General features: G+C 40.2%; 1 protein-coding gene across 1 annotated transcript in view; it reads right to left on the bottom strand.

Moving 5' to 3' along the window:
- The window catches only part of LOC126441105 (E3 ubiquitin-protein ligase TRIM37-like), a 224,858-nt gene that overhangs the window by 104,048 nt on the left and 93,375 nt on the right, over nucleotides 1-27,435 (bottom strand). The window contains exon 5 of the mRNA XM_050090679.1: nucleotides 23,958-24,127. Within this exon, the coding sequence (XP_049946636.1) occupies nucleotides 23,958-24,127 (170 nt within the window). The remainder of the gene's footprint in view (nucleotides 1-23,957; nucleotides 24,128-27,435) is intronic.

The following is a 27,435-nucleotide window of genomic DNA, read 5'->3' as shown; positions in this document are numbered from 1 at the left end:
TGAAGTCATACCTGATGAGTTTCACCCACGATGCCAGGAGTACCAACATTATTTCTCCAAAGCACTGGAGGATGGGTTCTCACTAAAGGTTGCCACCGTATTTGTTGATGATGGTCACCAGGGCAGTCCATACTTTTCGGTCATGGCATTACACACCAAATGCAGCCATTTCTCTTGTTATGTTATTGGCAGCCTACTCATGGAATGATAATTCCCTAGTTGTAATTCCCTAGTCTGGGTACTGCTGATCTTCAACCAATGGTGCAGGATGATGTAGGATGTTAAAGGGAGGTCATTACTTGCAGTTGTAAGGCAGGCAGAGATGTGAAAGGGTTACAATATATACACGGTGCACGATACAGAGATCCACCCTTGTGTCGGTCACACAGGTTCGATTGGAATCTTGATAATGCTTATGCTTGGCTTTATGTCCCCATATAGTCCAACATCAAGCTACTGTCACACCCAAGTATCCACCAAGTCTAGATATTACACAATTTGACTGGCCAGTCAAATGGAAATGCACAATGAGGCCTCTTTCAAACTCTGTCAGGTGCTAATAAAGCTGCCTCACACAAGAACATTACGTCTCCACATACTACACTGTTATCATACTTAAATTAGGACATGCTCATGGCTTTCATATAGCCTACCAAGTCTGGGACCGAAAGTAAACATGAACAGGTACCAACAGAAATATGAACAACACTAGTGCGCTTTGGTGGTCATTCTTCCTGTCATAGAGAACTGCAACTCTAAATCATTTGTATACTCGCCGATGGTGTATGAAGTTACACTGACTTCCTACCATGTCTTCTGAGTGCTGATTCTTTTTTTTTCAGACACTGTACTGCCAAAGCAAAATCTGAAAATTACATTTGGAAAGCACTCTTTCATAAAATTAGTTGAATTATAAGCAATTCTGGGCTTCTTCAGATGCCAAGGCAGCAATTTAATTCAACTTTGGCATAAAATATTTATGTTATCACATCTGTTTGTAAAATATCGTTCTCTGCAAAGGTCCAAAATTATCTCTTTTCTCATGAATTATTATTGAAAAAGTCACTCCATGGGTGCATACAAGTGCCTGAACTACTGAAGAGATTTAATATACTTACCACACTATGAGAAATTGTCACCATTGTCACCAGATACGATGTGGCAGCTAACGAACCACTCTAAACATGTCCATGGTCAACATAAATTCACTCACGCTGGACTGTATCCATTGTCTTCGTGTATTACAGTCCCAAAGATCCATGATCAATAACCAGCACTAAGCAGAAACTACAGAATTGGAACAGGCAAGCTTGGTCAACTCCTCATGTCCTATGAGCAGTACATTTGAAAATATTAAGAACTTTGACGATTAGAGTTGTTGAGTCCCTTATATGTAGCAGTCATTTAAGCTTCTGTTCCAAAGTGAGGGTCAAGAGGAAGGTTTAATATGAGTTGTTAGCTTTGACCAATGACATAATGCTGCTGCGACATCACGTTTTGGTGTGTATTTTGAATTAAATTTCTGTATGGCATTACATTATACTGGTCATAATCTCATTGTTTTATGGAGAAACCAATTTCTCAACCTTTTGTCGTTATTGTAAACGGAAGTCTGTCTTTGATGTCTAAGTTAGGTTGTAACGAAAAGGTTTGGTTATGAGTTGGTGAAGCCAACGAATGTGACAGCGAAAAACGTGTCTGTGGTGACAGACTGGTCTGAACAGTAGCTCAAGGTCTAGGTTAGGTAGGAATGTATGATCTGGTTGTGAGTTGCCAAAGTCAATGAATATTACAGTGAAATACATGTCTATGGTGACAGACTATTTTAAAGCTTAGTCCAAGGTCTAGGTTAGGTTGAAAGGCACTAGTTGGTCATGAAAGGCAAGAAAACTATGTGTGCTTATGGTGTCACCTGCAGCATAACCTGATGCGTATGTTAGCTGAAATGTGAAAATTTGAGAATTGTCGAAGGAAACAAATGACAACGCAATAATATGACTGGCATAATATACTGATCTGAAGCATATGTTGAGATACATATTTGTCTTTGCAATAACCCTCTTGTACTTCTTATTTTGCTGAAAATTACTACAAAGTGGTTCAGCTATGACTTAATAGAAGCAAATACCAGCTGATATTATTTACAAATGAGTATTGTCTTTGGTTAAGGACAGTATACTGACAATTTATTGTATTCAGGTTGTTGGTTGTAATGCTTATTTGGCTATCACTTTTGAATGTATCAATTTACAAGATTTTCATTATCAGAAATATTGTCCCATTTCAGATACACTGTAAAAGGTAAATTTATTTTCAAGCCAAATAATATTTCTGAGGAAAATCTGATTCGCTTTCTATGATTTGCTGTGTTCACTTCCCATCATTCATTGTGCGAGCAAGGACATAGTCAGGATTTTGTCAAAGGGGGGATTCGATTCGTTATAGAGGACTTTAAAAGGACTCATGGTTTTAATTTATTCTGAAAACAAATTTATTTTTTAATTTTGCTTTTGGGAGGCCTTAATACATATAGTATTCACCCTACAAAATTAAGCAAGAAAAGCTTTTCTTAAGGAGGTATAGCACATATTCTTCCCAGAGAGAGAGAGATACAGGGAGGGAGAGAGATACACAAGGTGTTCATTTTAACTGGAAACATGGAAAAATCTCAAAAACTACACATCGGATTAAAAAAAATGTTATAACTCCAATTTGTTCGTCTTGTTTGTATTGGAGGGGTACAGAGGGGGGACATCTAATGAAACCAGACTTGACCCACAATCCATCCCATGAGAGGGCAACTTTGAAATCTTTAATGAATCCCCTTTTTTAATTGCAGATTATAATTCAACAGAAAAATCTACAAATGTTTGGTCTGAAGCATTTTCTTCATTTCGCCACAGGTGGCACTGTAATTGGAGGAATAGAAATGGGTACACGATTGTAATTTACGACACGCTACTCAATGGCCCTTGAATGACCAATGTTGTGTGGGACCTCACCTCCATGTTGCGAGGGTAGGGCAGGCCAATATTGTGTAACTTGTAATTGGAAACCCCATTTGTAACATTGTATTCCTCCAACATTTCAAATAGGGGAGTACTTCACATGCCACTATGGTCGTGGCTTGAGGCAAATGTTACTCTACTTTTCCAATTAGGGTAAGTGTTCAAACGTAATACTGTCAACTTCAATACAATTAGTGGTCTATGACCGTACACAGGACACAAGCAAATCTGTGGGAATATCAGCGTAGGCATTTCTGATGTGGTCGACAATGTCTTCAAGGCCTGCTGGTACACCTTATCTTTTATATATCCTCACAGAAAGAAATCTGGCTACCTAATGGGCCAGTTAATAAGGCAACCTCTGCTGATCCACCGACCAATGTTAACATGGTCTAATACTTCCCGTGCTTCATTAGCATAATGTGCTGGGCAGTCGTCATGCTCAAACCATGTATGTTCTCAAATGGCCACATAATAATAATAAAGATTTTATTGCCTTTAGGCCATTACAGCAATTGACAACGTCAAATGAAGTTACAATTTATAATACAGTGTGATAAGGTATTGACTACTGAAATATTTTAGCTTATATTACAATAAATGTACAGTGGGTCATCTGTTGGATTACTGCATTTTACAGTTGAAGAATTCATTGATATCATAGAACGGGTGGGCAATAAACCATTCATGCAGTCTTTCTTTGAATGTATGTTCAGGAAGATCCTGTATGGCATGTGGCAGCTTATTAAATAGCTTGTGCCCTGTGACTTCATAGCTATTTATTGATTTTGATAGTCTGTGGTAAGGCGTGTATATGTGTTTGATGCTTCTTGTGTTGTAACAATGTACATTTTCTCTACGTTTCACATCTTGTAGGTTCTTCTTCGTAAAGATTAAGACATTGTATATATAGAGGTTTATTACAGTCATAATTTTTTGTTTAGTAAATAAGGGTTTGCAGTGAGCCTTACGTGAAGAATTTGTAATTATCCTAATGGCTTTCTTCTGCAATAATAGGATGTCATGTATATGACTACAGTTACCCCACAAGATAATGCCATAGGATATTATACTCTGGAAAAATGCAAAATAAGATGATCTGATGTATGTTTCAGGTACACAATTTCTGAGTTGTTTTAATAAATAAATTACTCTCGATAGTTTACTACTAATATAGTTTACATGTTGGCCCCAGGATAACTTTTTGTCTAAATTAACTCCCAGGAATTTAACAGAACTAGGGTCATCAGATAGTGGCTTGTCTCTTAGGGTGAAGATTATCTGCTGAGTTTTATTTTCATTTAGCAGGAAACCATTTGCTCTGAACCAATATGCTGCATGAGTGAGTGTATTTTCAGCACAGGTTTTAAGATCATTAAGACTGTTACTGCTATGGAGAAAAGTCGTATCATCTGCATACAATACAATGGTGGATCTAATAAACGAGTGGAGGTCATTGATCATTATCAGAAACAGGAAGGGCCCCAGTACAGATCCCTGAGGCACACCTACTTTAACATTTTCTATGTTTGACATTTCCTTACCAACACAAACTACCTGTTGACGGTTGTTGAGATAAGCTTTTAATAGTCTGAGACTGTTTTCTTTGATGCCGTAGAATTCTAGTTTCTCTAGTAGTGGCATGTGCTCAACACAGTCGAAGGCCTTGCTTAGGTCACAGAATGAGACCTGAGCAAAGCCTTTGTTCTCAAAAACTTTGAGGATGTAACTGACTACCGTGTTGATTGCATCAATGGTCGACAGATTCTTCCTAAACCCGTATTGTGTATCATTAATTATTCCTAGATTCTCAAAGTGAGATGATAATTGTTGGTACATGATGCATTCTATTACCTTGGAGAATGCGGGTACTATTGAAATAGGCCTGTAGCTAGATGGAGAGTCTTTATCTCCCCTTTTGTATACTGGGACGATCCTAGACAGTTTTAACTCATCAGGAAAATATCCCTCAAGTAAGCACTTGTGTATGCAATGGGTTAAGGGGTAGAGAATGCGGTCACACACTTTTTTAGCAGGTTGCATGATATGCCATATATATGTAAGCTATCAGATGATTTCAGTTGTTTTATGACCCCTTGTACATATCTAGGCGATACTTCGGAGAATGTTACCATGCTTGTATTTAGTGACTGTCTACCCCAATTTTGGGAGAGTAACTCTGATGGACTAATGTCTGGTTTGATAATTGTGTCTCCTATTTCTTTCACTGAATTAATAAAAAACTCATTGAGTGTTTGTGGTGGGATATTAATTTGGTCTTTTTTAGTATCTCTGGCAGCACTGTTAATTACTTTCCAAGCGGTTTTGCATTTATTGGTGGAAATATGTATGCTGTTGGCATTGTAGGTTTTTTTGGCTTGCAGGATGGCTTTTTTGTATTCATTCCTGCATTCCACATAGGCTGATTTGGCACAGTCAGACTTCATACTATTGTATATGTTGTACAGTAACAAAACTTGTTTCTTTAGATCTGTCAGCTGTTTAGTGTACCATATATTTTGTCTGTTTTGAGATCTGGATTTGTGGCTGCTGTCCATTATTTTGATTTTCTTTATGGGAATACTATGGTTAAATAGGGTCAAGAATGCATTAAAAAATCTATCAAATATTATTTTGGCTGGTAGATCATTACGTGATGTGTAATGTCCATCGAAACTACAATGGCCAAACCAGGATCTGTCAGCAAGGGAATTACGAAATGTGTTAATTTTATCCTCAGTTATGGGTCTGGTAATCACAACTGTTGGGACAGGTCTGTTTGCATTGCTCCTATTGAGGGGAATTTTACTTGCATAATTTAGAGATACGGAGTCATGGTCAGAGAATGGGAACACTACAACTTCGCATGTGTTTTCAGTGGTCTTGAAGTTTACAAAGATGTTATCTAAACATGCTTTGTTTCTTGTGGGCCTGTTATTAACATGATGTAAATTGTATTGTCTTAGTAAGTTTTCCAGATCTGCAACACGACCCTTACATATAGTAACATCAAAATCAGCATTCAAATCACCTCCTATTGCAATATCATAATGTAGCCATTTAATATTACTTAATTTACTCAATAGCATGTCCATTTTTTCTAAAAATATGTTAATGCTTCCCTTTTGGTGATCTGTACGTGGATACTACTATTAGCTTATGACTATTAATGATTATACCCGTAACTTCAAAGTGCTGTTCATCACACAAGGAATTTAGGTCTAGTTTGGTTATTGTACAATTGAGTGACTGGTTGGAATAAATTGCCACACCACCTCTAATGTGCTTTTTCCTACAGTAGCTATTTACTATACTAAAATTGTCAAATTTGGCAACTGCAAGTTCATTCTCATTAGCCCAGTGTTCACCCAGACAAAAAATATCAAACTGGTTATCAAGACCAAACTCATTTATGATAAGTTCTTTATCTTTCAGTCCTTGAACGTTAAGGTAACATATTTTAAGATCCATGCTTTTATTGCTTACACACTGAACATTATGGTGATTGGTTTTCAAACGTTTTTCAGGGCTTATCTTTTGGATTTCTGTCTCTTGTTGCCTTTTACTAAAAAATTGTTCACTTGGAGTGGTAGCACATCTACTGTTGTATACCTACTCTTCCCTCCTTGTGATGATATTGTAGATGAAGCTGCTACTAGAGGAATTGATGTAACTGCTGTTATGGTGTCTGGAGGCACTGTTGTGGCATCTGGTGACTGAGGAGATAAGGTGGATGCTGCTTCTTCTGCTGCTGTTGAATCTTGCTGGTGAAGTGTGATAGGTACTGCTGCTGCTGCTGCTGCTGTAGGCATTGTTGTGGCAACTGGTGACAGTGGAGATTTGGATGTTGCTTCATCTTCTGCTGCTGTTGAATCCTGTAGATGAAGTGTGGTAGGTACTGCTGCTGCAGCGTTTGTTGTGTGTGTAGGTACAATTGCTGCTTCCACCTCTACTTCTACTGCTGCAATAGAAGTAACCATTTCTTCAGGCTCTGCTTGCGTCAAGCAAGGAACTGGAAGAGCAGCAATTACTTCTTGGTTGTCAGATGCTTTCAGTATCATGCTGATGTTTTGGCACAGAATCTTCTTGCCTCTGTTATTAAGGTGCATGCCATGTCTCGTGTAACAGTCTCTTTGCAAGGAGTCCATACTTATAAAATATGCATTTTGGTAGGCCATGCAAATCTTTGAGTATTGCCTGTTTGCTTTTATGATTTCCACGTTCACACATGACCATTCCGAAAGGTCATGCCTATGTGGAATTCCGACTACAAAAACTGATTTCTCTCCTGTTGAATTTTGTATTGCCTTAAGGTTTCGTGTTGCACTGTGGAAGTCGTTTTTATATACATTATTGGCTCCTGCTATGACGACAATATGACGATCATTTTCAGTTTCTATGTTTCTAACGAGTTCTTGGATGGGTGCACCTGGTTTGACAATACTAGTTGCTTGTATACAGTGACTGTAACGTAGTATTTTTGCAATCTCACGTCCTTGGCTATCAGAGAATATTTTCACTTTGAGTTTGTCTTCACGTTTATTGCGGACGTTTCTGCTCATGTGCTTGTCACTATGTAGATTCGCCGTGTTGTTGTCGTCACAGTTTTCCGTGGATTCCACATTTATATCTGAATCTAGTGCATGAAAACGGTTTTTTGTTACCACAGTAATTCTACAGTCACTGAGTTTCACACGACCAACCTTTTTTGGCCTAGTAAACATATGTTGCCTTGTTGTTTCCGCCTTTAGGCCTATATCCACTTCAGAGCACTCGTTTATTGAGGTAGGACACTGAAACTGCTTTTATTGCCGCGGTTCGTTCCATTCGTTGTATTTATCACCTTTTCGCTTCTTTCTTCCGTGATCATGCTAGTCCTGTGCTCCCAGTTCCGTGTTTTACTTGCTTTGGCGATCGGGATATTACGCGCCTTTTTCAGTTCGGCATTTTCATTTTCTAAATGCGCAATGTCCCGCCTTAGTACATCTACAATTAATTGCAGGCTTGATACACGTTCATTTAGCTTCACTATTTCACTGTTATAATTTACGTATGTTCCGTTTTTCACCACACAACTATAACTTTTGTTCACTTTCTCACTATAAACAACTGTACCGGACGCCATGTTGACTGGTAGTCAGCAACATTCTGCAGTAGTACCGGTAGTTCCTATTCCAAAAACGTTTTATATTTGCATCCATTCAATGTGCCATCAATAAAGTACTGACAGCTGAGTTTGTTCCCCGTGATGCCATACCATATGTTAACCAATCAAGGATGTTGAGTACCGGTAGTTTCTATTCCAAAAACGTTTTATTTTTGCATCCATTCAATGTGCCATCAATAAAATACTTACCACTGAGTTTGTTCCCCATGATGCCATACCATATGTTAACTGACCAGGGATGTTGATGGTCAGCTTGCCATAACCAATGGGGATTGTCTACACTCCAGCAGTGCATGTTATGCTGGTTAATAACTACTACAGTTTGTGAATGTAGGCTTATCAGAAAATAGTACCTCACCAAAGAACATGGGGGTTGTTTGGATTTGTTGACGTGCCCATAAACAAAACACTACCCTATTATGGAAATCGGCAATATTAAGTTAATGATGCAGTGACACATGGTACAGAAGATACTTATATGATGCAGTACTACGGCAATAACTACTTACAGACATACCAGAATTGCAGTGTAATTGCCAGGCTCTTATCTGTGGCTTGTGGTGCACGCCTGCTAGTACAACTATTTCATTACCTTCTCCTGCAACATGTTTGTTTCCTGTTGCCATCAGATATAAAGTCATCCACAACCCTGTAAAAGAACAATTGAAAGGGAGCTTCCTCTGGAAAATTCTTGGGTTACAAGGCAACAGCAGCCTCAAGATTTCTCCTACATTCCCCGTAAATAAGGATCATTTAAATCTTTTTCTTCTATGGTTGCAACAATCATCGTCCATTTGCACATCTGTTCTCCAAAACAATAATGAAAACCTTAAATATTTTTTAAAATATTATTTATTGTGCAGAAGTGGTACAAAGCTGTATCACTTTTCAACATAATCTCCTCCACGCTCGCTGCAAAACCTCCAGCACTTACAAAGTGCATAAATTCCTTTAGAAAAAAATTCTTTTGGTAGTCTGCGCAACCACTTATGCACTGCGTGGCGTACCTCTTCATCAGAACGAAACTTCTTTCCTCCCATGGCATGTTTGAGTGGTCCAAATATATGGAAATCACTCGGGGCAAGGTCTGGTGAGTATGGTGGATGACGAAGACACTCAAAATGCAGGTCTGTGATTGTTGCAACTGTTGTACGGGCTGTGTGGGGCCTTGCATTGTCATGTTGAAAATGAACACCTGTTGACAGCAATCCGCGTCACTTTGATTTGATTGCAGGCCGCAAATGATTTTTTAGGAGATCTGTGTATGATGCACTGGTGACAGTGGTCCCTCTAGGCACGTAATGCTCTAAAATGACGCCTTTTTCGTCCCAAAAGAGAGTCAGCATAGCCTTCCCTGCTGATGGTTCTGATCGAAACTTCTTTGGTTTTAGTGATGAGGAATAGTGCCATTCCTTGATCGCTCTCTTCGTTTCTGGTTGGTGGAAGTGAACCCAGGTTTCGTCCCCAGTAATGATTCTTGCAAGGAAGCCATCATCTTATCGTTCAAAGCACCGCAGAAGTTCTTCACAAGCAGCACGTCGTTCTCTCATTTCAGGAGTCAGCTGCCGTGGCAACCATCTTGCAGACACTTTGTGAAACTGGAGCACATCATGCACAATGTGGTGTGCTGACCCATGACTAATCTGTAAACATGCAGGAATGTCATTCAGTGTCACTCGGCAGTTTTCCTTCACTATGGCTAATGGCTCTGACCACTATGGCACTAAGCATCTGAGGTCATCAGTCCCCTAGAACTTAGAACTACTTAAACCTAACTAACCTAAGGACATCACACATCCATGCTCAAAGCAGGATTCGAATCTGCGACTGTAGCGGTCGCGTGGTTCCAGACTAAGAGGCCAAGAACCGCTCGGCCACAGCGGCCGGCCCTTCACTATGGCTTCAACTGCTGCACTGTTCTGTGGAGTCACAACTCGTTGTGCCTGACCTGGACGAGGAGCATCTTCCACAGAAGTCACCACCATTAGCGAACTTCCTACTCCATTCATAGACTTGCTGCTGTGACTAACATACGTAACTGTACTGAACCTTCGTCGATGAATTTCAGTAGGTTTCACACCTTCACTGCCAAAAAATGGAATAACAGAACGCTGTTCTTCCCTGGTGCAAGTCGCAAGTGGGGCAGCCATCTTTATACTGACACTGCGACGGTATGTGTGCATCTGCACTATGCTGCCACTTACAGGCCATTCTGCACACTGTTAGTAGCATGTTTACCGACTTACAGGATAACAGCGCGAAATTTCGATTTGTTATTACAAATGTAAGGTTTTCATTAGACTCACCCTCGTAGATTGTCCCATAGAATCGCAATCTGATATTAAAAAAATGGGGGTTCCAACTGAAGATTTGCCCTACTACCCACGCATTGGTGGGTTGACAGGTCGACTGCGTTATAGCTGGATGTCTCCGTACAAGACGAACCAATTGGAATAATAACGCATTTTTGATCTGATGTGTAGGTTTTGATACATTTCAATGTCTTTCAATGTCATTAAACACACACACACACACACACACACACAATTAAATACTTCTTTTTTGTGAATACGACAATTTCACTTTGTTGCCAAATGAATTACGAGGGCAAGTCAATTATTATCTGCAAAGTGGTTATAAAATTTTATTGTAATCAAATAGGTAACTTACACGAACATCATTTTTCGACATAGTCTCCGTGCGTTTCAACTCAGTTGGTCCGTCGTCGTACAAGCTTCCTGATGCCTTCATAAAAGAAGGTTCTCAGCTGAGCTGCAAACCAGGAATGCACAGCTTCTTTCACTGCTTTGTCTGAGGCAAATCAACAGCCCTTAATGCCTGTTTGAGTGGACCAAACAAGTGATAGTCAAAAGGGCAAGATCAGGACAATATGGAGGATGATCCAGTACTTCAAATTTGAGTTTCTGGAGCATGTCAGCAGTGTGGGCAGCAGTATGCAGACGAGCATTGTTGTGAAACAACACAACACTTTTTGACAGCAATCCTCGGCATTTGCTTCGAATTGCAGGCTTTAGCCTGGCAGTAAGCATCTCACTGTCATGTACACTGTTCATTGTTGAGCGCCTTTCCCCATCATGTTCCAGTACTGGACCTTGTGCGTCGCAGAAAACTGTAAGCATCAGCTTTCCTGCAGATGGTTGGGTCTTGAACATTTTCTTGCACAGAGAATTTGGATGTTTTCATTCCATACTCTGCCATTTACTCTCCGGCTCGTAATGATGGATCCATGTTTCGTCACCAGTAATGATACTGTCTAAGAAGTTACCATACTGCTCCAAATGTTTTTTGCAGATGTCCAAGCGTGTGTGTTTATGCAACTGTGCGAGTTGTTTTGGGGCCCATCCTCCACAACCTTTATGAAACCCAAGTCTGTTGTGGATGATTCTGTAGGCAGAACCGTGACTAATTTTCAGATGATGTGCCACTTCGTCAATAGTTAATCGTCTATTTAAGAGAACTATTTCATGTGAATGCTCAGTGGTTTCTTCATTTGTGGCGGTAAACAGTCGTCCAGCTCCTTTATCATGCTTAACACTTGTGCGCACATTTCGGAATTTTTCAATCCTTTCGTAGACACTCCATTGTGGCAAAACACTGTTTCCGTACTGTGCCAAAAGTCTTCGGTGACTTTCGGCCCCTGATACGCCTTCCGACCACAAAAAATGGATCACTGAAGGTTGCTCTTCTTTGGTGCAAATAGACAGCGGAGCAGCCATGATTAGCAGCACGGCAGAGATAACGAAACTAACCTAGCAGCTTAAAAATTGCAAAGATATAACAACAAATAAACCAAGTAGGTGTCATCAATGTATAACGACAGTACTACCAAAATAAATAAAAATATAACTAAACTGCAGATAATAATTGACTTACCCTTGTATATTTCTAATATACTGTATTACCTCTCTGCTAACAAAAAAAATCTCATCTCAGTCTTGTAATATAAGGTTCACTGTCACTGAGCAGAAGAGTCTTAATGCTGGGTTGAATGACTTATCTAGAAAAACGAGTTCAAATCTCTTTTGATAATAGTTATTATTCTTGCATTTAAATTTACAACTTATCTGAAACCACGTCAAAATTCCTTCAGCACTTTGAAGCATCCCAAATTTCTCAATTAAATTTCAAATTTTATGAAATTACCTCTCATTTCATTAAAATTCTTCAGTTTCCTCAAATGATCAAGAACTTTTTAAAAATATTATTTCAACAGCCAGCTTGAAACTATAGTAGTCAAATTTATTAATAAAATATAACGGAATACACATATACTATGAGCTATCTTAACACTAATCCACATATTGATTTCAGATAGACTTCTAACGCATGCAACCTCATGAATAAGTTTGTATTTATCCATCGTGATATGGTTATACAGTATCTGACACTTACAAACTCTTGTACGATGTACAACATACTTGGTTGTGTACATAAAATTTATTTTATTTTAGAAACAAACAATAGCATGTGCTGTCATCATATACTCCTTCTGCTCTCCATAAACCTCCCAAGTTTCTGTATCTAAACTGGTTTCCATAACCGAGTTCCACCTGGGTGACCATAGTGGGTGGTATTTTACCAACTGGGCTACTAATGGTGGAATTTTGAGCAATTTTTTTTAAATATATGTAACCATCCCAGTTTGGGTGACGTTTTGATTGATCAATGCAATTTTTAGACAACACAGGCATAGCCAAGTGAACATTTATGGACTGACCAGCTGTTCCCGTTTAAGTGTTGCTGTGACTCAGTATGGTTAGGCCTATATGTAAAAGAAAGAAAAGAGAAAGCATAAATTTATGATATGATATGCATGGGAATTGGACACAAGGCTTAGTCTCCTTCTCCCCACCCCTGCCCATCTCTGCCTCTCTCTCACTTCGCACATCTCATCTTCCTTCCCCGTCTCTCTGTCCATCATCTACACCCTCCTTTTTCTCTGTCCATCATGTCCTCCTCCTCTCTTTCCATCCCCTTCTGTTCCCTCTCTCTGTCCAGCTCCTCTTTTCCGCCTTCGAAGTCCATTTCCTCCCACCCATCTATCAATCTCCCTTTCCCCCCACTCGCTGACCTTGAGCGTTGTTCATTGCCACTACAAATTCATTTCTGTAGTAATATTCAAATTATAAGCTGATAATCTATAAAAACAACTTTCTTGTTTACTAATAACCTTTCACTATTATATATTTTACATTTATATTTATATACACTAAGGTGACAAAAGTCATAGCATATCTCCTAATATCATGGCAGGCCTCCTTTTGCCTGGCGTAGAGCAGCAAATCAATGTGGCGGCGACTCAACAAGTCATTACAATTACCCTACAGAAATAATGAGCCATGCTGCCTCTATAGCCATCCATAATTGCAAAAGTGTTGCCAATGCAGGATTTTGTGCAAGAACTGACCTCCCAATTATATCCCACAATTGTTCAATGAGATTCTTGTCGGAAGGTCTGCATGGCCAAATCAGTAGCTCAAATTGCCCAGGATGTTCTTCAAACCAATTGCGCCATTTGTGGTCAGGTGACAATGCACATTGTCATCCTTAAAAATTTCATTGTTGTTTGAGAACATAAAGTCCTTGAATGGCTGCAAATAGTCTCCCAGAAGCCAAACATAACCATTTCCAATATGATTGGTTCAGTTGGACCTCAGAAATAAGTAAATTCCGTGTTAACACATCTGTACCATTTTGTAGCCACCACCTGGTTACACAGTGCCCTGTTGACATGTACATCTACACTCTGCAAACCACTGTGAGGTGCACAGCAGAGGGTATGTCTCACTGTATCAGTTATTAGGGTTTCTCCCTGTTCCATTTATGTATGCAATGTGGGAAGAATGGTTATTCGAATGCCTCTGTGCATGCACTAACTATTCTAATCTTATCTTCATGATCCCAATGTGAGCGATACATGTGATCATTTAAAGCTGTTTCTTGAAATTTTGTAAATAGACTTTCTCAGGATAGTTTACATCTATCTTCAAGAGTCTTCCAGTTCAGTTCCTTCACTATCTCTGTGACACTCTCACATTGACTAAACAAACCTGTGATCATTCACACTGCCCTTCTCTGTATATGTCCAGTATCCCATGTTAGTCTTATGTGGTAAGGGTCCCACACACTTGAACAATATTCTATAAATGGTCGAAAGTGTGATTTTTAAGTAGCTTCCTTTGTAAACTGATTGCACTTCTCCAGTATTCTACAAATAAACCGGTCTACCACCTACTTTATCCACAACTGAATCTGTGTGATCATTTCATTTCATATCCCTACAAAGTGCTACACCCAGGTGTTTGTACGTTGGCCGATATTCCAACAATGACTCGTTTATATTATAGTCATAGGAAACTAAGTTTCATCGTTTTGTGAAGTGCAAAAATTATTTTTGTAAACATGTAGGGCAAGCTGGGTATCTCTGCGCTACATTGAAATCTTATCAAGATCTGACTGAATATTTATGCAGCTTCTTTAATATAGTGCTTCATTATAGATAAATGTGTCACTGCAAAAAGTCTTGAGTCCATGACGTTGTGGGATCAGCGCCACTGTTGAACCCTGCCATCAGCTCTTAGCAGCTGAATTGGGACTCGAGGCCACATTTTTCCAGTTGTCTGGGGTCCACCTAATACGGTCAAGAGCCCAGGAGAGCCACAGCAAGTGATGTCATGCTATTAGCAATGGCACTCGCATTGTTTGTCTGCTGCAATAGCCTATTAAAGCCAAATTTCGCTGCAATGTCCTAACAGATACGTTCACTGTACATCCCATATTGATTTCAGCGGTGATTTCATGCTGTTAGCAGTGACTGCTTCAGGCAAACACTGCTGCTCTCAGTCGTTAAGTGAAGGTCATTTGCCATGGCATTGTCTGCGGATATTTCCTACAGTGTTGCTTGTCTTAGCAGTGACAGCTTTATGCAAACACCGCTGCTGTCAGTCGTCAAGTGAAGGTTGTCGGCCACAGCATTGTCTGTGCTGTGAGGTAATGCACGATGTTTTGTTTTTTTGGCACACCCTCACCACTGTGGATCTTGGAATGCTGAACTCAAAAATGGAATGTCTGATGTGTCTAGCTCTAACTACAACTCCATTTTCAAAGCCTGTTAATTCCCGTCGTGTGGCCATTATCACATTGGAAATCTTTTCACATGGATCACCTGAGTACAAATGACAGCTCCACCAATCCAGTGTGCTGCCCTTTTACACCTTCACTAGCTCATGACTTTTGTCACCTCAGAATATATATTAAAATAGATAGCATATGTCCACCTGAATGTTAATTAGAGTACTGAATAAAAATTTGAAGTAAACCAGTTAATAACTTTTCGTTATTTCTGGTAATAATGTTTCCACTTTATACATTACATATTTATTTGTATATTATAAACATTAAAAGATTGATATATTAAAATGCATATATTTGAATGCAATGTTGTGCCAAAATTTCAAAGCAATTGGTGAAGAACTTCCATAGATTTAAGATTGTGAACAAACGAACATTTACTCTTGTAATTATATAGATGTATATGTCTGTTTGTGCAAAATCTTAAATCTCCAAAATTTCTTCACCGATTCCCTTGAATTTGCATTCGAATATGTGCATATCTTAATATAGCTATTGGAGCAACAATATATATATATATATATATATATATATATATATATATATATATATATATATATACTGTTTTCACGCATTGACATTGTTATGATACACACCGCCATGTTAAAGTCGTGAATTCGGAGCCCTCTAGCTGCAGAGCTTTGCAACTTGCGTTAGCGAAACGGAAAAATAGACCCAGAAATTCGCGTGACATGTAAACATCTCAACTGATATTTAGAACAGAGTAAAACATTCGGACACCTTACTTTACAGCAGGCCCTTGTAACAACACACATGTATTTGAACATTGTGTCGAAATTTCAAAGCAGTCTGTGAAGAACTGATTTTGTACAAACGAACGCTTCCATTTTTATTTACATGTACTTTAATCTAATTTTAACTATAATGATGTATACTGCTCCGCCGCATTATGAAATATTGCAACTCCAAAGTTCTACCAGTCTCCAAATAACAACTCCAGAGCTAAGGCCGGTATCAAACTGTCAAATTTCTTTGTCAAAAATCTTTCTCAAAGATATTTGATGGTGTAATAGGGAACTTTGTCAAATGGTGTCCAATATTTGATCAAATCTAGGGCCTCGCTGTAAATTTGATCAAAGAAGTCGCTTGTCTTCTGTTCACTGCAATGTGACATGTTACCACATGCAGCGTTCTGTCGTCTGTAGTGTTTTTATAAACATTTCCGGTAAATACAATTGGTGCGTGCCGACAACTACAAAATTAATAGAGCTACACTCTGGAAATGGAAAAAAGAGCACATTGACACCGGTGTGTCAGACCCACCATACTTGCTCCGGACACTGTGAGAGGGCTGTACAAGCAATGATCACACGCACGGGACAGCGGACACACCAGGAACCGCGGTGTTGGCCGTCGAATGGCGCTAGCTGCGCAGCATTTGTGCACCGCCGCCGTCAGTGTCAGCCAGTTTGCCGTGGCATACGGAGCTCCATCGCAGTCTTTAACACTGGTAGCATGCCGCGACAGCGTGGACGTGAACCGTATGTGCAGTTGACGGACTTTGAGCGAGGGCGTATAGTGGGCATGCGGGAGGCCGGGTGGACGTACCGCCGAATTGCTCAACACGTGGGGCGTGAGGTCTCCACAGCACATCGATGTTGTCGCCAGTGGTCGGCGGAAGGTGCACGTGCCCGTCGACCTGGGACCGGACCGCAGCGACGCACGGATGCACGCCAAGACCGTAGGATCCTACGCAGTGCCGTAGGGGACCGCACCGCCACTTCCCAGCAAATTAGGGACACTGTTGCTCCTGGGGTATCGGCGAGGACCATTCGCAACCGTCTCCATGAAGCTGGGCTACGGTCCCGCACACCGTTAGGCCGTCTTCCGCTCACGCCCCAACATCGTGCAGCCCACCTCCAGTGGTGTCGCGACAGGCGTGAATGGAGGGACGAATGGAGACGTGTCGTCTTCAGCGATGAGAGTCGCTTCTGTCTTGGTGCCAATGATGGTCGTATGCGCGTTTGGCGTCGTGCAGGTGAGCGCCACAATCAGGACTGCATACGACCGAGGCACACAGGGCCAACACCCGGCATCATGGTGTGGGGAGCGATCTCCTACACTGGCCGTACACCACTGGTGATCGTCGAGGGGACACTGAATAGTGCACGGTACATCCAAACCGTCATCGAACCCATCGTTCTACCATTCCTAGACCGACAAGGGAACTTGCTGTTCCAACAGGACAATGCACGTCCGCATGTATCCCGTGCCACCCAACGTGCTCTAGAAGGTGTAAGTCAACTACCCTGGCCAGCAAGATCTCCGGATCTGTCCCCCATTGAGCATGTTTGGGACTGGATGAAGCGTCGTCTCACGCGGTCTGCACGTCCAGCACGAACGCTGGTCCAACTGAGGCGCCAGGTGGAAATGGCATGGCAAGCCGTTCCACAGGACTACATCCAGCATCTCTACGATCGTCTCCATGGGAGAATAGCAGCCTGCATTGCTGCGAAAGGTGGATATACACTGTACTAGTGCCGACATTGTGCATGCTCTGTTGCCTGTGTCTATGTGCCTGTGGTTCTGTCAGTGTGATCATGTGATGTATCTGACCCCAGGAATGTGTCAATAAAGTTTCCCCTTCCTGGGACAATGAATTCACGGTTTTCTTATTTCAATTTCCAGGAGTGTATATGAAGCTGATGAGGCGCTTTACAACGCGAGGCACCCTGAATACAAAAATAAATTAAGAAGTTTGGAGACCTGACCTAACCTAACCCTCTCCTGTAGCAAGGAATCGGAGTGTTACAGTGAGCCTGTATTCTGCAGATGTAGCAGTTCTTAAGTGAATATTGTGCTTTGTGATATGAGGATACACTTCACTGAGCACATACAGAAATGTATGGTCATCCATTCTTAAGTAATTGATGTACGACTTCGCGTCCTCCACTATAAGCTCACGTACACGGCTTCACCCAGGTATGTTTCCTTTTTTTCCCCCGCCTCTCTTCCGCATGTACAAACAGTGCAATTGTGGTACATGCAACTGCTGAGGTTAATAACAAGTTGTTGTTGTCAGCCATCTTGAAGTTTGATGAAAAATATGATGACAGTGTGATACCTCTTTTTAGCGCCTCGTCAAATATTTTTGTCAAATATATTTGGCGGAATAATTGATCACATCTTTGATCAAATCTTTGAAAAAGAAATTTGATAGTGTAATACCGGCCTAACATTAAACTGCTACAGATGGGTAATAAGGCTATTATAATAGTGTGTATGTATTTTTAACTTCTTACCATAACACTAGTGGACGAATCAAAATCGGTTTTCCTCCTCGAACTTGTTAGAAACTTATCCATGATTACAAACTATCTCAGCAGTGCACCACACAGAAACTATTAAGTTGAACTGAAAGTAATAACTGAAATGATGAACAATACAACTGAGCTCAAGTAAAGCTGACAATGTACAGGAGTAGTTCATTTTGCTAAAGCAGGGATGGGCGGCAGGTGATAGTGTTATCGATATATCGACAATTCGCTCTACCGATGGTTTTGTTAATTGTAGGTAGTGCATATCCATTTTTCATTTGACTGTAAATCAAAATATCTTTCAGTTTCACTACACGGCAACTAGGCCCTGTGAAATTTCATTTAGGTGATACGGGGATTCAGACAGCTCCGCACCCCTTTGGATATGTCGTGTGCGGGAACTGTAATTAATTAACAGTGCACTTTTAGTCTACTTCTTTTTGTGATTTTTTTCCAGTTGCATGGAGCATATTACCCGAAATTTCCATCAGTTTCCTTACGGGTCATATGTTTTTCTTAATCAGGTTCTTTGTGTCGTTTTTAACAGAATTGACAGTTGGGATTCGGTTTAGTGCCCAACACTTCATCCACAGTACTTATAAATGCGTATTGAAATCTGCTGTTGATATATTTACGAAAATTTTACAATTTTATCAGAAACATTTATTTCCACCTCATGCTGTATGTTCTGCTGTCCTTTATAGCGGTATTCTGCTGTCCTTTATAGCGGCAGAGAGTGATTTTACGATACTTGATTCCTTTTTACTTACAACAATTTTTTTGTTATGCCTTGCAATATTCGTAATTCGAAGCATTTATTTCGCAATGTGATAAATTTTTTGTTTATTACGTTCACGAAATCGGAACTGACATGACGTCACAGGTGGCATATTATTTACATTTGTCGCTTGTTTCCGCTTGCCATAGCCGACGACTGATGTTAATCATTCCCCTTTATCCCAAACTGAGCACCAGAAATCTTATTGACTCTGCCAGATTTGAAATTAGGTCCACCAATTTTAGTTTAAGAGCGTTTATAGCATGACAGCGATAGTTAGAAACAACAAAACCCACTTCTCCAGCCACCTAATATCTATTTTCAGATGGCATGTACTTGCTGAAAGATTGGAAGCGTCACTACCTAGTACATGGCAAAATTCCATCTCATAACGAACCTGAGTTTACTGCACATCAGTCCCAAAGTCACCAACAGGACGAAACAGGTCTTACCAAAACATTTTCCTTCGAACTTTTGCAGGAGTCCGGGAATGTAATCAAACTAGTCCCAAGAGCACTTTAAAGATTCCAATGGAGACATAACCACAGGAATGGCAACGCGTATTACGACGCACTCGAACATCCAGGAAGAAAAGCAACAAACCTATCCGAGGTCGAGAGACAACACAAGGCAGACCGATTCACATATCTGTACTCCAATGACATCTAATAGATCAAATAAGCCTATGGATACTATAACATCTCCACTCAACATAACTACCAAAAACATGATGATGCGGACTGGTTGTAGCAGGCAAACAATTCTCGTGAGCGATGGAACTTGACAGGCACCCTTCAGGTACAAAAGTTCTGTCTACTTACTTTGCGTCTTGTACATCTCTGTCCCTCTTGCAGAAGATCTCGCATTGTTGTAGTTCTGTTGATTATACTCACCATGAATGTGATGAAATTCGCTATGATCTGGCAATCTACTGAGTTCTTGGCAAAGATATAGTATGATGTAGGTCCGTTGATTACATGCACCATGACTACGATCAGGATCGCTATGATTTGACAAATCTGCTGAGTTTTTGGCAAAGATCTCGCATGGTTGTAAGCCCGTCGATTACGCTCATCATCGCTGCGACGAAGATCGCTGATTTCTCAATCTGCTGAGTTTTTGGCAAAGATCTCGCATGGTTGTAGGTCCATCGACTACACTCACAATGGCTGCGACGAAGATCGCTATGATTTCACAATCTGCTGAGTTCTTGACAAAAACCTTGCATGGTTGTAGGTCTGTTGGTTATATTAACCGTGACTGGGATGAAGATCACTATGATTTGGCAAATCTGATGAGTTTTTGGCAAAGATCTCGAACCTGACTATTCACTCATAGGTACGCATGCGACAGCATGAGCTACTAATATGGTCTAAACGCAGCGCATAGAAACGGGATTTTTCCGGGTCTCATACCTCGGATTCTATTGGTGATAGAACGGTATGGTCAAGTGTTTTGGATAGCCAACAGAAGATTCCTCTTATTGCAATTCTTCTACAGTACAAGGTCAAAGTTTGAGTATTACAGACACCCTCAAACTTAGGCAAATGGAGAATTTCGGTTGGTTCTTTTTGCATTAGATGTAATCTGCAGTGCGCCTATAGGGGCTTATGGGGGCACCGTTTAGTGCTTGGACAGTTCCTGAGAAAAACCTGGAAAAAGCGTTTTTCAATGTTTTTTCGTCGTCGGCAGCGGATGTCTAAGTAATTACTGCAGCAGATTGTTCAAGTTTTAACTATATATTCTCTTATCAAGAAACATCCCAAAAATCATGGTTTTTGGGTACCAAATCCGAGCCGCGGATTCCAAGACATCTATGCATAGCAAACGGCTGTAATTTTTAAGATATATTCCTAAGTCCACGATCTCGAAAAATCTTGAAAATTTTCTTCATGTCTTTATGCGTTTCCGAGATAGAGGTGGAAAGTTACCTTACTTGTACACGTAAAATGCGGTGCGAGGCGAAAATGTAGTTAATAAAGTGACGTATCACGGATAAATACGCTGTAAAGTGTTTATTTTATCATAATAAGGGTTCTGGGAACCCCATGTTGCAGTACTGAAGCGAAAGCAAAATTATTGTGAGCGTAAAATCCAGTCTAAGATGTAACATTAGTTTCACGTTAGTTATTCATCCATAATGTTCTTTTCATATGAGTGACATGCGCTGTAACAGGGAAAACAAGGAAACCAGCGGGAAAATGATCCAGACGGAGCACAGAGCGGGTGAATATGCTCCAGTTTAAAACATTTTGAATGAAAAGAGGGTACCAGCTGCCTCATTCTACCTTACTCAGCACCTTTAAAAATTTTGGAACGCGAACATACTCGCGTTTTTTTTATGTTGAGAGAGAAGGAGACAGTGGCAGTAGGAAAGAGAAGAATAAGTAGCAAATCCTGGAAGATAGACAGCTGTTGTGGTACAGAAAGAACGAAAGAGACAATGGCCGTGTGCGAGAGAGAGAGAGAGAGAGAGAGACAGACAGACAGACAGACAGTGGTACAGAAAAATACTTGACAGTGACAAAAAATGGTAGGAAAAGAATGAAGGAGACAGTGCCAGTGGAACAGGAATAAAGAGAAGGAGAAACTGGAAGTGGGCGAGTCAGTGATAATGAGAGAGAGAGAGTATATAACGATGACAACGAGAAAGAGAGAGATACTGGCAGTGAGAAGAGAGAGCAGCAGTGGGAAGGAATGACAGACAGTAAGAGAGAGCAAGAGGGAGACAGTGACAGCGAGAGGAGATAGTAGTAGTAGGGGAAAGAGAGACACAAATAATTAATGACAACAACTTGAGCTCACAGAGTGACTGAGATGGTATGAATGACTTACAGCAGTGGACTAGTGGGGTTGAGCGAGTTATTGTTGGGAGAGTTTGTGGGAGTGAGAGGTGATCTGCATGTTAAAAAGAGTGCGAACATGTCCATACTCCCAAATTTTTGTAAAAATTTTTGAAGGTGCTTAGGAAGGAAGAATGTGGCAACTGGTACTCCACATTTCAATCAGAATCTTTTAAATAGGAGCATATTCGCCATTTTTGTGCTCTGATACGAGCATTTTTCCACTGATAACTCTATGGGTGGATGTCGCATAAGGTTACACCCCAAATAGTTCAGGAACCATAAACTTTGAGGCAGTCTAAATACCTTTTCGACCTTGATATTTCATCATTTTTTTCCTTTTGTTGATTGCTGAAATTTGTGCTTTTCCTATATTTGGGCCTGCAGATGAAGTACAGGTGAATACACGTACAGTACCGGTATAGCGTCACCATGTTCTTCATACTCTGTAACAATCACTCTACCGCATAAAACTGAATGAAGTGTCAGCAACCCTTACCGGAAACTTCCTGTTGAGATTAAGATGCTTGCAAGTAAAGGGTTGTTCTTGTGGTACTTAGGGATGGGTATTGGGCAGATATGCAGCCATTTTCATGCTGTACTAGGTGTTGGAGCTGTTCCTACCTGTAGCTCATGAAGCGCTATTCAAGAAAGCAAAAGAGATAATATCGGGTGCTTTGTTCTGGAAATGTAAAGATTCACATCCCCCAAGCTTGCAAAAGAAGACCGAAACCGCTGTCACAACAAGAAAACGGTATAATTTCCCATGAACAACGTGACAACGAAACAGGGTATTATTTACTAAAGTCACTGTGTCACCTCTTGCATGTAGATGAGTAGAATAAGAGACAATCGTTTTTAGAAATAGATGAGAATTTTGAAATTAACAAAAAATCAGATTCCAGGATGAGGCAACTGCCTCCTCTTGCCTCCCTTCCTTCCTCACCCCCGTCTTGTGGACGCCTATGGTTGTCATTATATTTTAGCTGCGAAAAGGCTCATTTTGTCACGTATGTGGACCAGACATAAAGAGTTAATCAGTTATTTAGTTAGTTGATCAATAAGTTCCATATTCAATAAATTATTTACACATTTTGTTTCGAAATAATGGGAAACAAGTCAGTTTACAGGCTATGTATAGTTGTGTTTGCTTGTATGATAATGGGTACTAAATACCTTAAGCTAACTGGTTAAATTTAATACATACCAGAGTTTGGCTATTACTTAAAGATATTTAAACTGACCAACAATAGAAAACTTTTTAGTCCTTTTCATGTTACAGATGCTCTTACCCATAACTGACACTTAAAATTAACGACAAAAGTAAATACATCTGTCTTCTGCATTATGTATGTTACTAATTTCTAGTTAAACATTCGTCTATAGATTAGAAGAAATCATCTAGAAGAAACGAATGTAGTCTTCCTTTAAAATTTACTTTTCTAGTTATTTTGTGTTGCTGGGTAGATAATCAAAAAAGTTTAAGCCGCTTATCGCACATCATTCTGAGCCTGAAAATAGAACGAAACCGATATGAAAGCTAAGTGGTTATGACTTCAACTAAATAATACTGACATTTCATTTGTGAGACGGGCTGCACACTTTCTACCTTCGGTTGCTGTGGTAATGGTGTTCTAGATTTGATATAATCATAACATTATGACATTATTTTGGGTGATACTAATCTCTTCTTTTTTTTTTTAAACACTTGCCCTTAAAATTTTACCTCACCTTACGAAGTCGGCAGGGACTGGCGCAGTGACAAAGCTCGCCATTGGTTTCTTACGCAAAGCGTGAATCATAGATGACAGCTCGTGGCTTCTCCGTATTAACTCCGCGTGAGAACATGTCTGCATTTGGCCCTCCACTTCTTGCAGGATGGCTTCCAGCTGTTCGGCGTCCTGCAGATGAAACATTACCTCAGCTAATTAAGTACATGACCACTCTACTCCACTAACAAAGGCGCTAAGGATATGTGTTGACAACTATGGATATTATTTCTACACATTTCAGTAGTCATGATAAAATGAATAAGTAGGAGGATAGATATGCAATCAGTTATATGTATCATGATGATGCAGTGTTCAGTACTTCAATAAACTATTGCAGGCTAAATCAGAAGGTAAAAATTAATCTATAAAAACATGAGTCTGGTTTGGCGTTCGCTGAGTCACCCAGATTCACATCCACCATTGTGACAATACATTGAAGACTGTAATGCAGTTTCTATCTAGTGACCTGACAGACTCTATTCAGTTATTGAAGAATGCAGGCAAGATTTTGCCGAAGAGGGGTGCGATTTGTTAAAGAGGACTTTAAAAGGATCAAGTTTTTCATTTATTTTGAAAACATATTTATTTATTTTTTAATTTTAGTACATAATTTGCTTTTGGGAGTCTTCATACAAGTAATATTTGACCTATAAAACTAAGCAAGAAAAGCTTTTCTTAAAAATGAACAACTTTCATCCAAATGCTAAAAAAATATTTCTTTTTTTGGAAATATGATAACTTCACTCTATTGCCAAATGAAATAAAATTCTAATATAATGCATTGCCTCACAGCTCAGTTCTTTGTGTAGGGTTCAGTATCATAGAGCTGAAAAAGCTTAATCTTGTGCTGAATTACTTATAAAGTAAATAGTGTTCAAATCTCTTTTGACAATAACTATCTCCCTCCACTACAGTCTTGAATTTAAATTTATGGCTTACCCAATACCAAGTCAGAAGTTCTTAAGAACATCAAAATATCAGATTATATTAGAGTGTTTTTCATATCATTAAAATTCTTCAATTTCCTTAAGTGATCAAAAATTTCAGTTATTATATTGTAGTATTTAAAGAGCATAAACAGATTTGGGACGAAAGGATGGGGAGTTGGTAGGAGGAGAGTGTTGCAGGGCGCAGTTGGCTAGGACAAATTCGAGTGGCCTGCCCAAAAAAATTTTTAGAAACAAACTATAGAATGTGCTGTCATCACATACACATTTCGCTCTCCTCAAAATCCTCCTCATCGTTCTGTATCGCAACTGATTTTCATAATTTAGTGCCACCCGGGTGACCAGACTGGCCGATATTTTGCCACTTGGGCTACTAATGATAGAACTTTGAGCAATTTTTTCGAAAGAAATACTGTCATCATCGTTTGGGCGTATTATTGATATTATTATTGATCATCGCGGTATTTGTGCGACGCAGAGAAATTCAACTGATTTTAATTTAATTTAATTGGCCTACCGGTGTGGCCGAGCGGTTATAGGCGTTTAGGTATGGAACCGCGCGACCGCTATGGTAGCAGATTCGAATCCGAATTCCGCTCCACTGCTTTGTGACATAATGAAATATTGCGACCCCACTGATCTACCAGTCTCCAAATAATGATGCCAGTGCTAACATTTAACCGCTATAGATAGGTAACTAGGCTATTATGGTAGTGCTATTATGGTAGTGCGTATTTTTAATTTACCGTAATGCTAGAGAACGAATCAAAATCGGTTTTCTTTTTCTTTCTTGTTGTAAACTTGTGCATGATCACAAACTATCTCAACAGCATGCAGTACAGAAACAATTAAATTCAACTGAAAGTAAGAACTGAAATGATGAACAAAACAACAACTGAGCTCACGTAAGGCCAACAATGTACTGTAGTTGGTGTCGGCTGAAGTAGGACTGGGCGATAGCCCATAAAGCTACTGACATATCGATATCTTCAATCTATCGATGACCTTGTTGAGTATCGATAGTATATATCCCTTCTAAGTCATAGGACTGAAAAGCAAAATGTCATTCACTACACGGCAACTGGGTCATGTGTAATTTCATTTAGGTGATGGGAGGTTCCGGATCTCCGGACAACCCCGTTGCCCCCCCCCCCCCACCCTTCCCTCCCGCTCCTTGGCTACATGCTTGGGTTGTGTCACTGCTCTATAACTTAGCATTTGTAAACCACGACCGAGCAAATGGACAACTGTTACCATGAGCTGATGTAGGAAGCCTGAGCAAGGTGCAGCAGATGGATGCCGAAAAGGCGTTCTTTAATAAGAAGCATCAGGCAGGCTGTGTTGACACAGAATCACTGGCCGAGCCTCACAGTAGAACAAGTTATCACATATTCAGCATTGGCGCTGCTGTGAGATCTGCACCACCACTGACACAGCAGATGTACAGAAGCCAGACGGTAGCAATGGTGACCTGGATTACCAAGTGTCTGGGCCACTGCCTTGGTCTACATTATGAATGGTACAGCTCGCAGCGGCATCATACACAGGTGCAGCCATTAGTTCTGCAGCTAGTGGAGATGGCATCTAGTGACAGCAGCTAGATGATCCTTTCAGGTCGATAACCGTCATGGCTGCAGGTGGTGACAGACAATGCATAGCTGAAATAGGTGGCACTTACGGTGGCTCCTTCCACCGCTGTTCCCCCATTGTGATTCAGCATACTTCATTAGGGTCCTTGGTTCACTACTGTGCACTCAAGTACTTGTGGCTTTTGGCCACGTATCTACTTCAGCCAAGAAAATGGACCCATAACTGTTGCTCGTCACAGGTATGAAACTATCATTTTCCGATGTACCAGAAGCTTGGTTTTGAAAACCCTATTTAGTTTACCAAAATCACTCCAGGCCATTTTACCGAGTGTGGTGGCATAGTGGTTAGCACACTGGACTCGCATTCGGTAGGTCGATGGTTCAAATCCGCATCCGGCCATCCAGATTTTGGTTTTCCATGATTTCCCTAAATCGCTCATGGCACATGCCGAGATGGTGCCTTTGAAAGGGCACTGCCGATTTTCTTCCCTGTCCTTGACACAATCCGACTTGTGCTCTGTCTCTAATGACATCGATGTCGACAGGACAATAAAAGTCCAATCTTCCATCTTACAGGCTATATTAACTCTTCTATTTATTTCCATTGCTGCTTACCTGATAGTTATCTGAAACTGCCTGAAATATAGAACTTCACAACTAGTTCTGTGACTCTGTTGTTAATTTGTACACTGTTCCCAAATATCATATACCATAAATTCCATAAAGTTTATGTTATAGTTTCAGAATGTGAAAATATCAATATTATTTGCATAGGTGAACACTGGGTAAAAAAGTATTGCAGAGAAGCATTAAACAAAATTGAGAATTTTATGTTTACTAGTAAATTTTGTAGAAACAACAGATCCCATGGAGGCTCTTGTAGCCTTGTTAATGCCTCTGT

The sequence above is a fragment of the Schistocerca serialis genome, chromosome 1 (genome assembly GCF_023864345.2).
Source record: "Schistocerca serialis cubense isolate TAMUIC-IGC-003099 chromosome 1, iqSchSeri2.2, whole genome shotgun sequence".
Taxonomy (NCBI): domain Eukaryota; kingdom Metazoa; phylum Arthropoda; class Insecta; order Orthoptera; family Acrididae; genus Schistocerca; species Schistocerca serialis.
The sequence above is the reverse complement of the archived record's forward strand: the minus strand, read 5'-3'. Positions and strand labels throughout refer to the sequence as shown.